This window comes from Onychomys torridus, chromosome 3 (assembly GCF_903995425.1).
Source record: "Onychomys torridus chromosome 3, mOncTor1.1, whole genome shotgun sequence".
Classification (NCBI taxonomy): Eukaryota; Metazoa; Chordata; class Mammalia; order Rodentia; family Cricetidae; genus Onychomys; species Onychomys torridus.
In genome coordinates, this window is record NC_050445.1 from 135860467 (window position 1) to 135876311 (window position 15845).

At 43.9% G+C, this 15845-nt stretch overlaps 1 protein-coding gene across 8 annotated transcripts in view; it reads left to right on the forward strand.

The window, feature by feature from the left end:
- Positions 1-15845, forward strand: part of Bcl2l13 (BCL2 like 13) — a 55167-nt gene that overhangs the window by 37782 nt on the left and 1540 nt on the right. For 6 of the 8 annotated variants that reach the window (XM_036182220.1, XM_036182218.1, XM_036182213.1 and 3 more), the window contains one exon: positions 342-485. In XM_036182220.1, the coding sequence (XP_036038113.1) occupies positions 342-485 (144 nt within the window). The other 2 variants (XM_036182217.1, XM_036182216.1) reach the window with 2 other exon arrangements.

Genomic DNA, 15845 nt, shown 5'->3' on the forward strand with positions numbered 1-15845 from the left:
TGGGTGAACCATCTAGTCTTTTAACAGCTAAGGTGGCTACAGTTTTTAGATTAGTCTTTGTTGAATTGTTTTTAGTCTTTTTTCATTATAATTAATTATTGTGTGAATTTCTGTATACGTATGTTTCACACATGGTTATTTTCACATAACTTTTTCTCCTCCCTCTTAGAGAAATTCACATACAGTGGCCTGAAAATTTCTAGCAGGAGTTAATGTTTATCATAGTGAGGATGAAGTAACCGCAATCACGAGTCTGCATTAACATTTTTAATGGTTGAACATCAAACCTGCTATAGAATTTCAATCTTCCATCTTTTCATGTCTTCCTCTTTGCACTGAAGATTTTGGTACCCCTAGTTTTGCTACAGCGAATGCTTTTGGAATTGACACGGCGAGGTCAAGAGCCCCTGAGTGCCCTGCTACAGTTTGGCGTGACGTATCTGGAGGACCATGCAGCGGAATTCATCATTCAGCAAGGTGGCTGGGTATGAGCTACTTAAAACAATTTGTTTCTTTAAAGTAATTTAGACTTTTAAGTTTTAAATATGTTTTATTTCCTGGGAGATCAAACTGGTGTTGTTGTTCATGGTAGGCAAGTACTCTACTGCAGAGTTACAGCCCTGCCTCAAGCAGTTGGTAGTTCTTGTTTGCTTTTGAACAGGGTGGTTTATGTTCGTGCTGGATGACAAGCAGTGGAAAGGCGTTCATGCCGTTTTAAGTCACCCACAGTCACTTAAATAAAGTGATACGTGGTACTTTCAAAGAGCTGTTAGTCATGAAACAGTTTCTGCAAAAAAACCAAATCAGAATAACTAAGAGGTGAGGAACAGTAAAGTGAACACCCATGTGTCTGTAGCCCCTAAGAAGAGAACACGGTTAATGCTTTAGAGGGGCCAGGCTGAGGGTTGCTAGGGATTAAAGTCAGACCACATGTGCTAGGCAAGTTCTGTACTATTTATCTCTATCCCCGACCCACTCAGCTGCCATTTTTTAATTTCCTTATATTTCTCTCCTGGGTTTTGATATGTTCCTATTATCTAATACTTCATAAGGCTAACAGATTTTTCTGAACTTTTTAAAAAAGTTTTTAGTTTTTGTTATTAGAGATTTATTTTTTATTATGTATACAGTGTTCTCTCTGCATGTTTGCCTGAACGCCAGAAGAGGGCACCAGATCTCATTATAAATGGTTGTGAACTGCCATGTGGTTGCTGGGAACTGGAACTCAGGACCATCTCTCCAGCCTCATTTTTTTGTTATTTTTAATTGTGTGTGTGTGTGTGTGTTTATATGTAGGTATGCTTGGGAGTGCAGGTGTCCACAGGGGCTAGAGGTGTTGGGTCCCTCTGGAGCTGGCATTAAAGGTGTGTGCCATCACTGCCTGGCAAAGTAGAATTTCTAAGTCATGGTGTATAGCCATGTTTTTTGTTTGTTTGGTTTTTTGAGACAGAATCCTAAGTCCCAGGCTGGCCTTGAACTCTATTTAGCTAAGGGTGACCTTAAACACCTGACCATCTTGCTTCTACCTCCTCTGAGTGATGGGATTGCAGATGTGTGCCACTATACTTAGTTTATGTGGTGCTGGGTATTGAACCCAGGGCTTTTTCTTTTTTTTACCCCCAGACAGGGTTTCTCTGTAACTTTGGAGCCTGGACTAGCTCTGTAGACCAGGCTGGCCTTGAACTCACAGAGATCTGCCTGGCTCTGCCTCCTGAGTGCTGGGATTACAGGCGTGCGCCACTACTGCCTGGCTGAACCCAGGGTTTTATGCATGCTACACAAGCACTCTACCATGTTATTTCCCCAGCTCCTGTACATGTTTTAATCTATGAAACAATCCCAAAGTGTTTTTCTTTTCTTTTCTTTTGTTTTTTTGAGACAGGTTTCTCCATGTAGTTTTGGTGCCTGTCCTGGATCTCGCTCTGTAGACCAGGCTGGCCTCGAACTCACAGAGATATACCTGGCTCTGCCTCCTAAGTGTTGTGATCAAAGGTTTGTGCTACCTCTGCCCAGCGTGGTGTTTTTTTGTTTTAGATAGGGTTTCTCTGTTGTCCTGGGAGTCACTCTGTAGCTCAAACTGGCCTTGAGCTCACAGGGATCCATGTGCCTTTGCCTCCTGAGTGCTGGGATTAAAGGTGTCCCACCACTGCCATTGTCTGGCTTTTAATAAGGTTGCAAAAATAATGAATTCCCATGTAGTCTTTACCCAGTTTCCTCTACTGTGAGGGACTTAGTTAGGGTTTCTGTTGCTGTGATAAACACCATGACCAAAAGCAACTTTGAGAGGAGACCGTGTATCTTACAGTCCACTGAAGGAATCCAGGGCAGGAACTGAAGCAGAGGCCGTACAGGAAAGATGCTTACTGCCCTGCTTAGCCTGCTTTCTTTCTTTTTTTTTCTTTTTCTTTTTCTTTTTTTGGTTTTTTGAGGCAGGGTTTCTCTGTGTAGCTTTGTGCCTGTCCTGGAACTCACTCTGTAGACCAGGCTGGCCTCAAACTCACAGAGATCCACCTGGCTCTGCCACCCGAGTGCTGGGATTACAGGCGTGTGCCACCACCGCCCGGCTTCAGCCTGCTTTCTTATATTACACAGGGCCGCCCGCCCAAGGGTGGCACTGACCACAGTGAGCTGGTTCTCCTACATCAGTCATTAATCAAGAAAATGCCCTGCAGGCTTGCTCACAGGATAAGCTGATAGAGGCACTTCTTGGGTTGAGAGCCTGTCCTCCCAGACATGACTAGGTTTGTGTGACAAAAACCAACCAGCACAAGGACACCCTAGGAAACTGATCCCTTTGTCAGATCTAAAATAATAATGTTTGTCTATTAACTAAACTCCAGACTTTATATGGTTAGCAGCCTTTTTCCTGTGCTATAATTGTTCTGGGACACCACGATATGTTTAACCCTGCGCTAGTTTTTGATTACTCATGAACTTAGATCATAACTCATGGTGGCCTACACAGACTTCAGCCTCTTTCCTGTTCATTGTTCCTTCTGTTCCATATTAGCTTTGCTGATTCCACCGCTGCCGAATCCCTCCCTCCCTCCCTCCCTCCCTTGTTTGCTTTTTTTTTTTTCCTTCAGGCTTCATAGTGTTGCTTTTTGCATGTAACCTGCATCAACTTTCTTGTTACTGAGCCAGATGACCAATGACTTCCCAGAATGTTCTGTTTCATAGTCCAAAAAGAAGCAGCATTTTAATATTGTCAGTTAGAAAAGGAAAACCTGGAATACATTCAAGATTTTTCTAAATTTGTTGTGTAAATGATTCTGAGGAAGGCTGCCGAACTGCCCACTTGAGCCAGGTATGATGGGACACGCCTGTAATCCCAACACTCAGGATGCTGAGGCAGTAGGATTGTTGGAAGTTCAAGGCCATCTACATAATACCAGGCTAGCCAGGCTACATAATAAAACTGCCCCAATCTCCAAAATAAACAAACTATAATATTCAATAAGAATACTCTACCTGGCATGGTGGCAAACACCTTTAACCCCAAAGTTTGGGAGGCAGAGGCAGGCAAATCTCCATGAGTTGGAGGTCAGCCTGGTCTACAGATCAAATTCCTGGACAGCCAGAGCTACACAGAGAAACCCGATCTCAAACAACAAACAACAACAACAACAACAACAACAACAACAAAAAACCCACACACGAAAACCAAAAACTCCATTTGGGGAAATTTTAGAAATCATTTTAGACCCTAGTATGAGCCCAGCCTGCCTTCAGAAGCTGGGTGCGTGCTCCCCAGGAGAGTTACTGGATAGTTAAAGCTGAGAAAGTAGACAAGGGAGGGAGGCAGGCTGAGAACCCTGGGCAGTTGTTCCCCCATCTCTTCCCAGTAGAACGAGCTGCTTCAGAGATTAGGTAGGGTGTGCAGCGGGGAGAGGAGAGTCCCTAGACGCTCAGGTCCATTAGTCTGGTGCCTGCAATGGCATCCAACAAGGAGGTCTAGCCTCAAACAGTTTAAGACAAGAAGGACCAACATCCAAGGTTGTCCTCTGCCACCACATGCATGCTCTCACACATATGAATGCACACATGTACGTAATGCACAGAGAGACAGAGGAGAGTCAGAGACACACAGAGAGACAGAGGAGAGTCAGAGACACACAGAGAGATAGAGGAGAGTCAGAGACACACAGAGACAGAGGGAGAGTCAGAGACATACAGAGAGAGGAGAGTCAGAGACACACAGAGAGATAGAGGAAAATCAGAGACACACAGAGAGATAGAGGAAAATCAGAGACACAGAGACAGAGGGAGAGTCAGAGACATACAGAGAGAGGAGAGTCAGAGACACACAGAGAGACAGAGGAGAGTCAGAGACACACAGAGACAGAGGAGAGTCAGAGACATAGAGAGACAGGAGAGTCAGAGACACAGAGACAGAGGATAGTCAGAGACACACAGAGAGAGACAGGAGAGAGAGCAACAGAGAGCAGAAGCAGACGCATTTAAGAAAACATTTAAGAAACAAAAACCGATGGAGGCACTGAAGCCATAGGCCTGTGACCCCAGTACTTCGAATGTTGAGGCAAGAGGGTCAGGGGTTCAAGGCCATCTTCATTTACATAACTGACTCAGGGTAAGCCTATGACCTACATGAGACCCTGACCTGAAAAATGATAATAAAAGTAAAAATAACGCTGGGCGGTGGTGGCGTACTCCTTTAATCCCAGCACTCGGGAGGCAGAGTCAGGCGGATCTCTGTGAGTTCGAGGCCAGCCTGGTCTACAGAGTGAGTCCCAGGAAAGGCGCAAAGCTACACAGAGAAATCCTGTCTCAAAAACCAAAACAGAACAAGAAGTAAAAATCAGATATTTTCTCTTTTCCCCTTTAAGAATGTCGTTAATCTTTTGAGAATTTCATACAGATGTGTTTTGACCACCTCACCCTTCTTTTCTCTCTAAAATCTCCCAGACCCCCCCTTCCTATCTCCAACTTAATATCTTTTTTTTTAAATAATAACGCGCTAAGTCTAATTTCTTTTGCCCTCATATTCCCGGGTGGGGTGTGGGAGCGTCTACTGAAGTGTGATTGACCCACAAAGGGCTGTACCCTTAACGGAAACCGCCTCTCCCTCCCCCAGAAGCCAGTAGCTGTCCATAGCTCCTAAGGTAGGAGGGGGTGTCATGAGCCTCCCTCTCTGTGCTGGAACGTGAACTGATCTGAGATTTATGTACTGATTTCCTAGTCACTGTCAGCATGAGTCACCTGTAAGGCACCGCGGGTAAGTAAGCCAACCGTAGTAGCACAGGTATATAATCCCAGCACTTTGGAGGCAGAGGCAGGAGAATTGTGAGTTTGAGGCCAGCCTGGGCTTCACAGTGAGTTCCAGGCCAGCTTAACTACATAGTAAGAATGGTCAGAGAGAGAGAAGAAAGAAAGGAAATGTAAATGTTTGTAAGTGGCATGCTATCTGTAAGTATGTGGCATTCTTTTTTCTCATCTTTAAGTCTGACTTGTATTTGGCCTGCTCCAGTTAGGGCAGGTATGAGCTGCTTGTTGTGACTTAGTCACACTTTCTCCTTCTGCTCTCTCTCATTGATGTTCATTTCTTGGCATTGTTACATTGTGGTACATCTGTTTCCTGGAAGAGCAGCAGTTGAAGTCTACTTTGATAAGGCCTTTTCTTTTCTCCATTGTCATGTACTAAATGTAAATCATTTAGTTTTAGATTACATAGGAAAATTATTGTAAACTTTCATCTAATGTCTGTCTTAAAGTTTTTGAATGAAATTAATCTCCTTTCTCTTTTTCCTGATTTGAAGATTCTTGTTACAATTTTAAAGAGTAGCAGCCATGAAAAGGATTATTTATTTTTTACTCTAGGATAAGAATTTTCTTGGAAGCATTTAGGGTTTCTTAGAAGTTTTATGTTGTAAAAATTGACCTGAAACTAAGTAGGTTGGTAAGCAACTTAGTTTTGTTAAATCTAAGGGATCTGTCCGTTCAGGTATGGGTGTTTACTGTGATGGGTTCTGGGTGGATTCCCACCCCCCTCTTCAGTGCTAGAGATGAAAGCCAGGGCCTTGCTACATGCTGCACAAGAACTCTTTACCTATGGGCTAAAGTCCCATCCCCCGAGCTAGGTTCTGAGATGTGTTCTTGTGGGTCTTGGCAGCATACTGTAGGAACATTAATCTGCTTCTCTAGGAGGTGTGAACATTAACCTGCTTCTCTAGGAGGGCTTTTCACACTCAGTCTTCTTGTTTTAGGTTAGTAGGGGACTGAAGCAGCATTTGGGTGTGAGAGCCCTGTTTGAGCATGGAGAAATCAGTTACCTGTTTCCATCGTATAAGCTGAATGACAGTGTATGAGGTTGAGAGTGAATGATAAAGGTTTATTGGCATAGCTTAGGGAATGTGCTTTTCTAGATGGATTTACCAGTGAGGATGGGCTTTGGAATGAAAGCCATTCTCAGATGGAAAAATGAAACCCATAGGTGCTTAGATCACCAGTCATTACATAAAAGTTAAAATTAACACCAAATACATTAGTTACAAATAATTTGTAACTGATATGAGAAAAAAAAACCAAAATACTCAAAACAAAATAAACTCAATATTAGACATCAAGACACAGTATACAATTTTAATTAATTTTATTTTTGTCACATGTAGACAGACTGGCCTTGAACTTGCTATGTAGCTGAACTCCTTGAGACTGGCCTTGAACTCCTGATTCTCCTTTCTCATCTCCCAAGTGCTGCAATTACAGACTGGCACCACCACCCTTAGTTTATATAGGCATCAAATCCAGGGCTTCATGCATGGTAGGGAGTCACTGGATCAAGTGAACTACACTCCCAACCCACAAAATGGTCCTTTTAATAATTGCTAGGCCAGTTTTTCTTGGCCTAACTCCTAAGCAGAGTTATATTTTATTTTATATGTGTTTAAACATATTCCTTTATCTTCACATCTGGTTTCATACATTTGTGTGTGTCTGTTTTCTTGAAGAAGGGTAGCTTGTTTTCTTTCCTGGCCGTAAACCTAAACTCAGGCACTGTGAGACAGTGGGAAAGTGTGAGGGCAGAGATCGGATCTAACTTGCGTTATAGCAGAGGGTCAGGCATGAGGCTGACACTTTGTTAGAGACAAGCTTAGCTGATGGGGTGCTTCTAGAACCACTTGAAGTGGACTCTACTTTGCTGGAGTTTAGGTGGCCCAGAACAGCTGTCTGTGTGGGCGGGTACCCTTGGAAAGAGCCTCAGTGGTCATCCTTTTTTTTTTTTTTTTTAAAGATTTATTTATTTATGTATAGTGTTCTGCCTACATGTATGTCTACATGCCAGAAGAGGGCAGCAGATCTCATTACAGGTGGTTGTGAACCGCCTTGTGGTTGCTGGGAATTGAACTCAGGACCTCTGGAAGAACAGTCAGTGCTCTTAATCTCTGAGCCATCTCTCCAGCCCCATCCTTTTTGTTTGTTTGTTTGTTTGTTTGTTTTCAAGACAGGGTTTCTCTGTAGCTTTGGAGCCTTTCCTGGAATTCACTCTGTAGCCCAGGCTGGCCTCGAACTCACAGAGATCCACCTGGCTCTGCCTCCTGAGTGCTGGAATTAAAGGTGTGTGCCACCACCGCCCGGCCCATCCTTTTTTTTTTTTTTTTTTTTTAAAAGAGGTTTATTGAGGCTGTCCTGGAACTTACTGTGTAGCCCAAGCTGGCCTCCAACTTAGAGCAGTCCTCTTGTGTCAGCCTCTTAAGTGCTGAGATCACAAGTGTGAGCTTCTCTGTTCTGTTCTCCTTTCAGACTCTCCTCCCATAAAGGCTGGTAAGATGGTTCAGCAGGTGAAGGTGCCTGCCACCAAGCTTGACCTTAGTTTGATCCTGGAACCCACATGGTAGGAGAGAACCCTCTGACCACACAGTCACTGCCTCTGCCCTCCGCCACAAATAAATAAATAAAAGCATTATAAAATTTGGAGAAAAGACAATTATAAAAGAGCATAAAACGTGGTAAATTTTTACTAAAATGGCACACCTCAGGACAAAATAAGTTGTAAGGAGACCATGACAGCAAAAGAGAGTCCTGTGAGGTAGCTCCCACGCTGCGCATAGTTGTACAGCTGTCATGTCTGAGATGGGAGGTGAAGTCTTGGCTCCTTAGCCCTCTGTTAGCTTTGAAGGGAGTTTGTAGCTCATCCCTAGCACCATACATACACCAAACACTAACGGGTGAGATATTTTATAGTAAATCCTGTGTCAGTTGTTAGCTTTCCCCTTGGGAAAGTTCCGTTTCAGTAAGTAGAGCCCCAAATGCCTCTTTCTGAGCACTACAGTGCTCACCTGCTTAGTTAGATCTTTGGGGTCTGGTTCTGTGGATTCTTTTGTTAGAGTCTCTGTTTTTCCAAGTGCTGATCAGCAACTTAGTGAGAGTTCATATCTTTTGTTTGTTTATTTTTGTTTTTCAAGATACGGTTCCTCTGTGTAACTCTTGCTGTCCTGGAATTCCTCTGTAGCCCAGGCTGGCCTCCAACTCACAGAGATCCACCTGCCTCTGCCTCCCAAGTGCTGGGATTAAATGTGTGGACCACTGTGCCCATCTTGAGAGTTCATATTCTTAAATCCCTGGGCAGCAAGAGTTTAGCACAGTACTCACAGGAGACTGAGTGTGGAGGTGCTTCTCATAGAGGAGTAAGGAAAATGGGATGCAGTTTAAGGACAGAGTGCTTGGTTGACATGCATAAGACCCTGGGTTCCATCCCTAGTGCTTCAAAAGAAAGAGTGAAAGGGAAAAATGCCCCTAAGAATAGGAGGAAATATTGGCTTACTTCATGTAATAGTACTGTGCCTTTAAAAACTTTGTTTTGTTTGAGAGTAAAGCACAGCTGTGTTCGGGAAGGATAATGTGTCTTCTAAATATTGTATGGCCTTGCCCTCTTGGCTTTTTAGCTGGCGGAGTCAGATAATTAGCAGTACTCCACTTGAGCTGAGCCTTTATCTGATGGCTAGATAATACATTAGAGTCAGGTTTCTGCTCTGAGATATTGATGGACTGTAGAGGGGTTGTAATGGAGGCAGGGAGTTGAACTGATTTCCCAAGAGAACTGTGGTCTTTGTTAGAAAGATAGCAGTGAAGGCTTATATATTAGTTATGAGCTGACAAAATGATATCCAGGCAGACATGACATTGTACTTCCCATTTATCAGCACCTTTCCTTTTTTTTTTGTTTGGTGGCACCAGGCATGAACCTCAGGACCTTTGTGAGTAGCAAAGCTCTCATCACATCCCCAATGCGTGTGTGCTCACACACACACACACACACACACACACACACACACACACACACCCTTTCTTTTTGGAGACAGGCGTTTCAAAAGACAACTAGCTATTCTTAAACACTTAATCCTCCTGCCTTAGGTCATGGCTTGGCTGGGCTGTTGCCACCACACCTGGCAAGATGACGCTTCTCATTTCCAGGCCAGTTGATAGGCAGCAGGAGTCAGCGCATTAGTTCTGTCGAGAGAGAGACGGTTAGGGGCCCCACATGGCTTGGCTGCTAAGGGCACTTGCTGTAGCCTGATGACCTGAGTTCAATCCCTAGAAGCCACACAGTGGAAGGAGAGAACTAACTCCAGCAAACTGTCCTTTGACCTCCATGCACATGCCCTGGTGTGCACACCAAATTAATAAATAAGTCTAAAAAATTTTTAAGAAAATAGTGATTATGTTTATTAGAATAATAGCAGAAAATGTTCAGAGAAAAAAGAACTTGTATTTATATATATTATGATACCTTTAGAAGCTGTGCCTGGTATTTTACACCTTTAGTCCCAACACTTGGGAGACAGAGCAGGCAGGCAGATCTCTGTGAGTTCAGGCTAGCCTGGTCTGCATAGCCAGTTCCAGGCCAGCCAGGGCTATATTATAAGACTGTCTCAAAGAAAAGAAAAAGGATACATTTAGGTAGGAGATGGTGTAATACCTAGAATCTCAACACTCAGGAGGCTGAGGCAGGAGGATCACAAGTTCAGGGTCAGCCTGGGCTATGTGTTTTAGGTCATTTCAGGCCAAGTAGCAAGTCTCTGTCTTAAAAAAAAGAAAACAGGGCTGGAGAGATGGCTCAGAGGTTCAGAGCACTGGCTGTTCTTCCAGAGGTCCTGAGTTCAATTCCCAGCACCCACATGGTGGCTCACAACCATCTGTAATGAGATCTGGTGCCCACTTCTGGCCTGCACGTGGGCAGGATACTGTATACATAATAAATAAATCTTAAATAAAAAAGAAAGAAGGAAATAAAAGAAAACAACAAAAAACAAAGCAGAGCCAGACTTTGTGGCACAAGTCTGTATTTCCTGCTCTCAGGAGGCAGAAGAGGGAAGCTCAGGAGTCAAGAGCCAGAGAGATGGCTCAGTAGATAAAAAAGTGCTGCGGCCAGTGACCTGAGTTCAGTCCCTGGAACTCACGTGTGCAAGGAGAGCTGACTCCTGCACGCATGCAGGTTGTCCTCTGATGTCACGCATGCTCCACGACACAAAGATGCTTCCCACCTATATACATGAAATAAATAAACGTGAAAACATTAGTTTTGTGGTGGCGCATGCCTTGAATTCCAGCACTTGGGAGGCAGAGGCAGATGGATCTCTGAGTTTGAGGTCACCTAGGGTCACGTAGGCACTGCCACCAAAAATAAATAAATAGATAAATAAATAAAAGGCCATTCTTTGCTACATATTTTGTTTATATGTGTGTGGCTATTTTGCCTACATATATGTGTATGCCCGGTGTTTGAGAAGGCCAGAAGAAGGTGTAGGATCCTCTGTAACTGAACTGCCCTGTGGGTGCCGGGAATTGGCCCTTGGACCTCTGGAAGAGCAGCAAGTACTCTAACCACTGAGCCATCTCTCCAGCCCTCTCAGCTACATGCTGAGTTCACAGCTGGCCTGGGCTACATGAGACCTAGTCTCAAAAGCAACACCAAAACAGAACCAAAAGAGATACACACTTAGGAATGCACTGAGATATGTGTTGTACTTCAGGGCAGCAAGAGATGAGGCAGACTTGGTGCTTCCTCCCAGCAGTTCCCCTCTGGCTGCCCGGCATTCCATGAGTTCTGCCACTGTTGGCAGCTTTCTTGGTTGTAAAGGGCTTTTTGTAACATTCATTATTGATGAAGGTCGGGAATTGTTGCTTGGTTTTACGTTACCACCATGCTAATGACACATGAGGAGTCTGAAAGAGTCCCCACAGGAGTGGTCTGGAGGAGCCTCTTTTGGTCAAGCAGGGTTTGGAGTTGGGAAAAGGATCATATGAGGAATGGCCCTAAGGGCAGGCATGTTTTGAAGCTAAATGATAACACTGGTCTGAGGTGCATACAGCTCTAGCTCTGTGAGGTCCTAGGTTCCATACTCATCACAGCTAAAAAATTCTCTCTGTAACACTGCAAAAAGTTATCACTGCAGATTTTCAGGAACTTAGTTGTCCCTGTTCTTTAGGTTCAACCTAATTATAAGCAAACTGGTTATTTGAATATCTGCATAGCAGTCTTGTTTAAGAAGAAAAGAGGAACTCTTTACAATAATCATAAATGCTGGTGAGGTTATACAGCGTTGTGAATATATTAGAATCCACTGAACTGTATACTTAAAATGATGAATTTTATGTTATGAATTTATAAGCCAATATGAATCTGAATTCTTAAAAAGGAATTAAAAGCTAATGAGATGGCTCAGTGGGGAAAAGTTTGCTGTTAAGCTTGATGTCTTGAGTTTGATCTGACTGTGTCATATGAAGGCTCATTTGTGCACATGTGCAAGCACACGAATACACACGTATACACACTGTGATAAGACTTTTCTTTCGGTTTTTCGAGACAGGGTTTCTCAGTGTAGTTTTGGTGCCTGTCCTGGATCTCGCTCTGTAGACCAGGCTGGCCTCAAACTCATAGAGATTTGCCTGCCTCTGCCTCCCTAGTGCTGGGATTAAAGGCGTGCACCACCATCACCGGGCAAGATGTTTTTAAGTGAACTAAAAACATTAAAAGAATACCAGTTTAGATAGTATTTCTATATGCCTTGCCTTTGAGACATGCAGAATTCAGACATCTCATTCATTCCTTCACATAATTCAAATTTCCTAGCCTCTAGTGAGTGCTGTTACAGGTACAAATAAGAGTATGGGGAGCTCCCGCTTAGATTTTCAGCTTCTTTTTCCTGGAACAACTTTTGGACCAGAGTCCCGGGATTTGTAATAGAAATATTTCACTCAGAGAGGGAGAAGGTGTGCCCAGGGACGGGCCTGAGCTGGGGGACCTGTCCTCATGTGGCAGTGCACCTAGTGGTGGTTGTTTCCAGACGGGGTCTCTCTATAGCCCTGGCTCTCCTGGAACTTGCTATGTAGACTCACAAACTCATAAAGACCCTCTGGCTTTGCCTCCTGGGTACTGGGATTAAAGGGGCACCACCATGCCTGGCCCCAGTGAGTTTTTTTTGTTTTTTTTTTAGTGATTTATTTATTTATTATGTATACAGTGCTATGGAGAGATCTCATTACAGATGGTTGTGAGCCACCATGTGGTTGCTGGGAATTGAACTCAGAACCTCTGGAAGAGCAGCCAGTGCTCTTAACCTCTGAGCCATCTCTCCAGCCCCCACCTCCCAGTGAGTCTTAATCTCTTATTTCAGAGTCAGGCTGTCAATTTCTGTAAGAAAAAGCCTGGCAGGATTGTCTGTTTGAAACTACATTATAATAATAGCTTCATTGGGGGGAATAATTAACATTTTTATTTCACTTATTTTCGAGGGTTTCTCGGTATAGCCCTGGCTGTCCTAGAACTTGCTCGTACATCAGGCTGGCCTTGAACTCAGAGGTCCACTTGTTTCTGTCTTCTGAGTGCTGGTATTAAAGGTGTGCTCCATCACTGCCCACCATGCCAGGCTAGGATATAATTAACATTTTTAAACAACCTTCAGTGTTCAGCCTATGAACACACTATATAGCCCTTCATTTACTTAAACAGCTTTAGTTCTGCTCAGTAATACTGTGGTTTGTATAGCATATGTATGCTCTACAATATGGGCTTCTTATATATCAGACTTTTTAATAATGAAATGGGATGGACTGTATTTTTTGTTTGTTTGTTTTTTAATCTTTTTTATTTATTTTTATTTCATGTGCATTGGTGTTTTGCCTGCATGTATGTCAGTGAAGGTGTCAGGTCCCCTGGAACTGGAGTTTCAGACAGTTGTGAGCTGCCATGTGGGTGCTGGGCATTGAACTTAGGACCTCTGGAAGAGCAGCCAGTGCCCATAATCACTAAGCCATCTCTCCAGCCCCTTGCTTAGTTTCCATGTCCTATACTGATCACAGCAGCTAGTAAAGGTCTTTATCTCCTTTCTTTCTGAACTGAACCAGCAACTCCCTGTTCTGAGTGTGTTCCCTTCCTCCTCACTTCTCCTGCCTTCTCTTCCTCACTTAATACTTCTCTTCTGGATACTTCCAGCAGTAGATCCAAAGGAACCTTCTAAAGGCGAGGCTCATCCTCAGAAGCTTGGAGGCTTAGACACACACCCCTTTTATCATCATTATTGTTGTGTTTGTTTTTGAGAGAGAAATTCTCATGATGCAGCCCAGATCACATGACTTCTTTAGCCTCTTGAGTCAGAAGTCTTAGGTGTGCCATCATAACCTGCTTTCTAGAAGCTTTCTCCCTTCTAAGCCTATAGGCCCTTCCAGTGTCCCTGTATAGTATTGTGTACTGTTATATAATTGTTTAGTGTATATTAATATATCATGCTAGTATATATTATATAAATGCTATATAATTATATTGCATACCTATTTATATACCATAGTAATTTTTAAAAATTTTGTATGGATGCACATATAAGACTCATATGTGCAGGCATGCACGTGCCACAGCATGCATGTGGGACTCAAGAACCAAGAAAGGTTCTCTCCTCCTTTTGCATGGGTTCTGGAGTCACCTCAGGTTAGCAGGCCTGCACACTATGTGTTTCTCACCACCCTCCTAATGTAGTGTCAGATTTCTGGTCTTGGTGGAGACAGGGTCTCACTATGGAACCCTGGCTGGCCTATTCCCTCTGTAGACCAGCTGTTCTCACATTCATAGAGCCTGCCTCTGCCTCCTGAGTGCTGGGGTTCAAGGGGCTCTATACTATACTCAAAGCTGCCTTGGTTGTCATTCCCATTTTATTTATGAAGAAATTGAAGTCTGAAGGATAGGGAAGGCATCCATCTTCCAGGAGATTCAGACTAGTTCTTTTGCACTTACAGGTTTTGTTTTAAAGACTGCACATTGCCCCTCTGCTTATTCCAAAATCACAGGTATCCCCCTGTGGAGGCCGGGCAAGGGCTGAGCCAGAAGTGGGTGGTAGAATGTCAGGTCATGTGATTTGTTCATGTGTATGTCTGGTTTTCCTTTTTGGTGGAGCTGATTGAGGAGTCCCTGGTCTAATGGATCTGTGGTTTGCAAAATTTTGTTTGGTAGAAGAAAATGATGTAGTTCAGATTACTATGAACTGTGGTCATCGTAAAGTGGCCGTCAGTTCATTTGCTTATATATTCTAGTCAGACTTTCTGCTGCATTTGAGTGTTGGCTAGGTTTTTCTGTGCAATTTCCCTGGATCTCTATAACATTGCAACCCATTGGTTCTCTTCCTGCCTTTCTTACCATGTCTTAATCCCTGGGTTTGCCCAGCCTGTGTGGACACAGACCTGAAAGCTTTCTTACCTCAGTCCCTAAAACAGCACCTGCTAGGCAATTGTGCTGAATGGGTATGGAGACCCACACTACTTGTCTTTACTGAACCCTGAAGGAGAGAGGCATGAGCTCCTGGGTCTCTAGTGTCTCTTCATCACGGCACAGCATCCACATAAGTCAGCTTGCTTTGCTTGTGACTGGGTCTTGCTGTGTTTCCAGGCTGGCCTGAGCTTCTGACTTAGTGATCCTTTAACTCGGTTTCTTAGAATGCTGGTATTGCACACATACGCCACTGCACCCCACTAAAGACAATGTAAGTGTTATGTCATCAATTTCTTTTTTTTTTTTTTTTTTTTTTGGTTTTTCGAGACAGGGTTTCTCTGTGTAGCTTTGCACCTTTCCTGGATTTCGCTCTGTAAACCAGGCTGGCCTCGAACTCACAAAGATCCGCCTGGCACTGCCTCCCGAGTGCTGGGATTAAAGGCGTGTGCCACCACCGCCCGGCATGTCATCAATTTCAAAATTTATATTTATTTATTTATTGTGTGTATTTTGTATGTGCATGGAGGTAAGGAATAACTTGTAAGAGTTAGTTCTCTCCTTCTACCATGTGGCCTCTGGGGATTGAACTCAGGTCATGAGGCTTTGCAGCAAGCACCTTTACTTTGCTCAGCCATGTAGCTGGCCCAGAGTAAGGTTTAAAGCAGAGCTCTGGTTATACTTTTCACCTTAAGGGATTTCAGTGACTGACCATTAGCTATGGAATCAAGTCCCTATCTCTAGTCTGTCAGCCATGACTGGACTTTCTACTCCCTGGACACCGTGCAGAGAGAGCAGTTTGCCGGCCCTGCCTCCTTTTATAGCTCTGTCCTTTGGCTGGATGGCATCTTCCCGATGGCCTTCGCTGCCAGAACTGCGTGAGTTTTCGGCCCTCACCCTGCCTTCTCACATGCAGACCCGTTCTCCTCCCACTCTCGCTAAACACTTGGTCCAGGACAGTGGTTCTGTGCTCACTAAGTGCCAGACCTTGTTTGCATTGCTCTGCTGGTTTGAGTTCACTGGCTGGATATGATGCAGTAGATTGACAGAATTCTTCTTGACAGCCGCCTGGTGGCGCACGTCTTTAATCCCAGTACTTGAGAGGCAGAGGCGGGCGACACTCTGAGTTCGA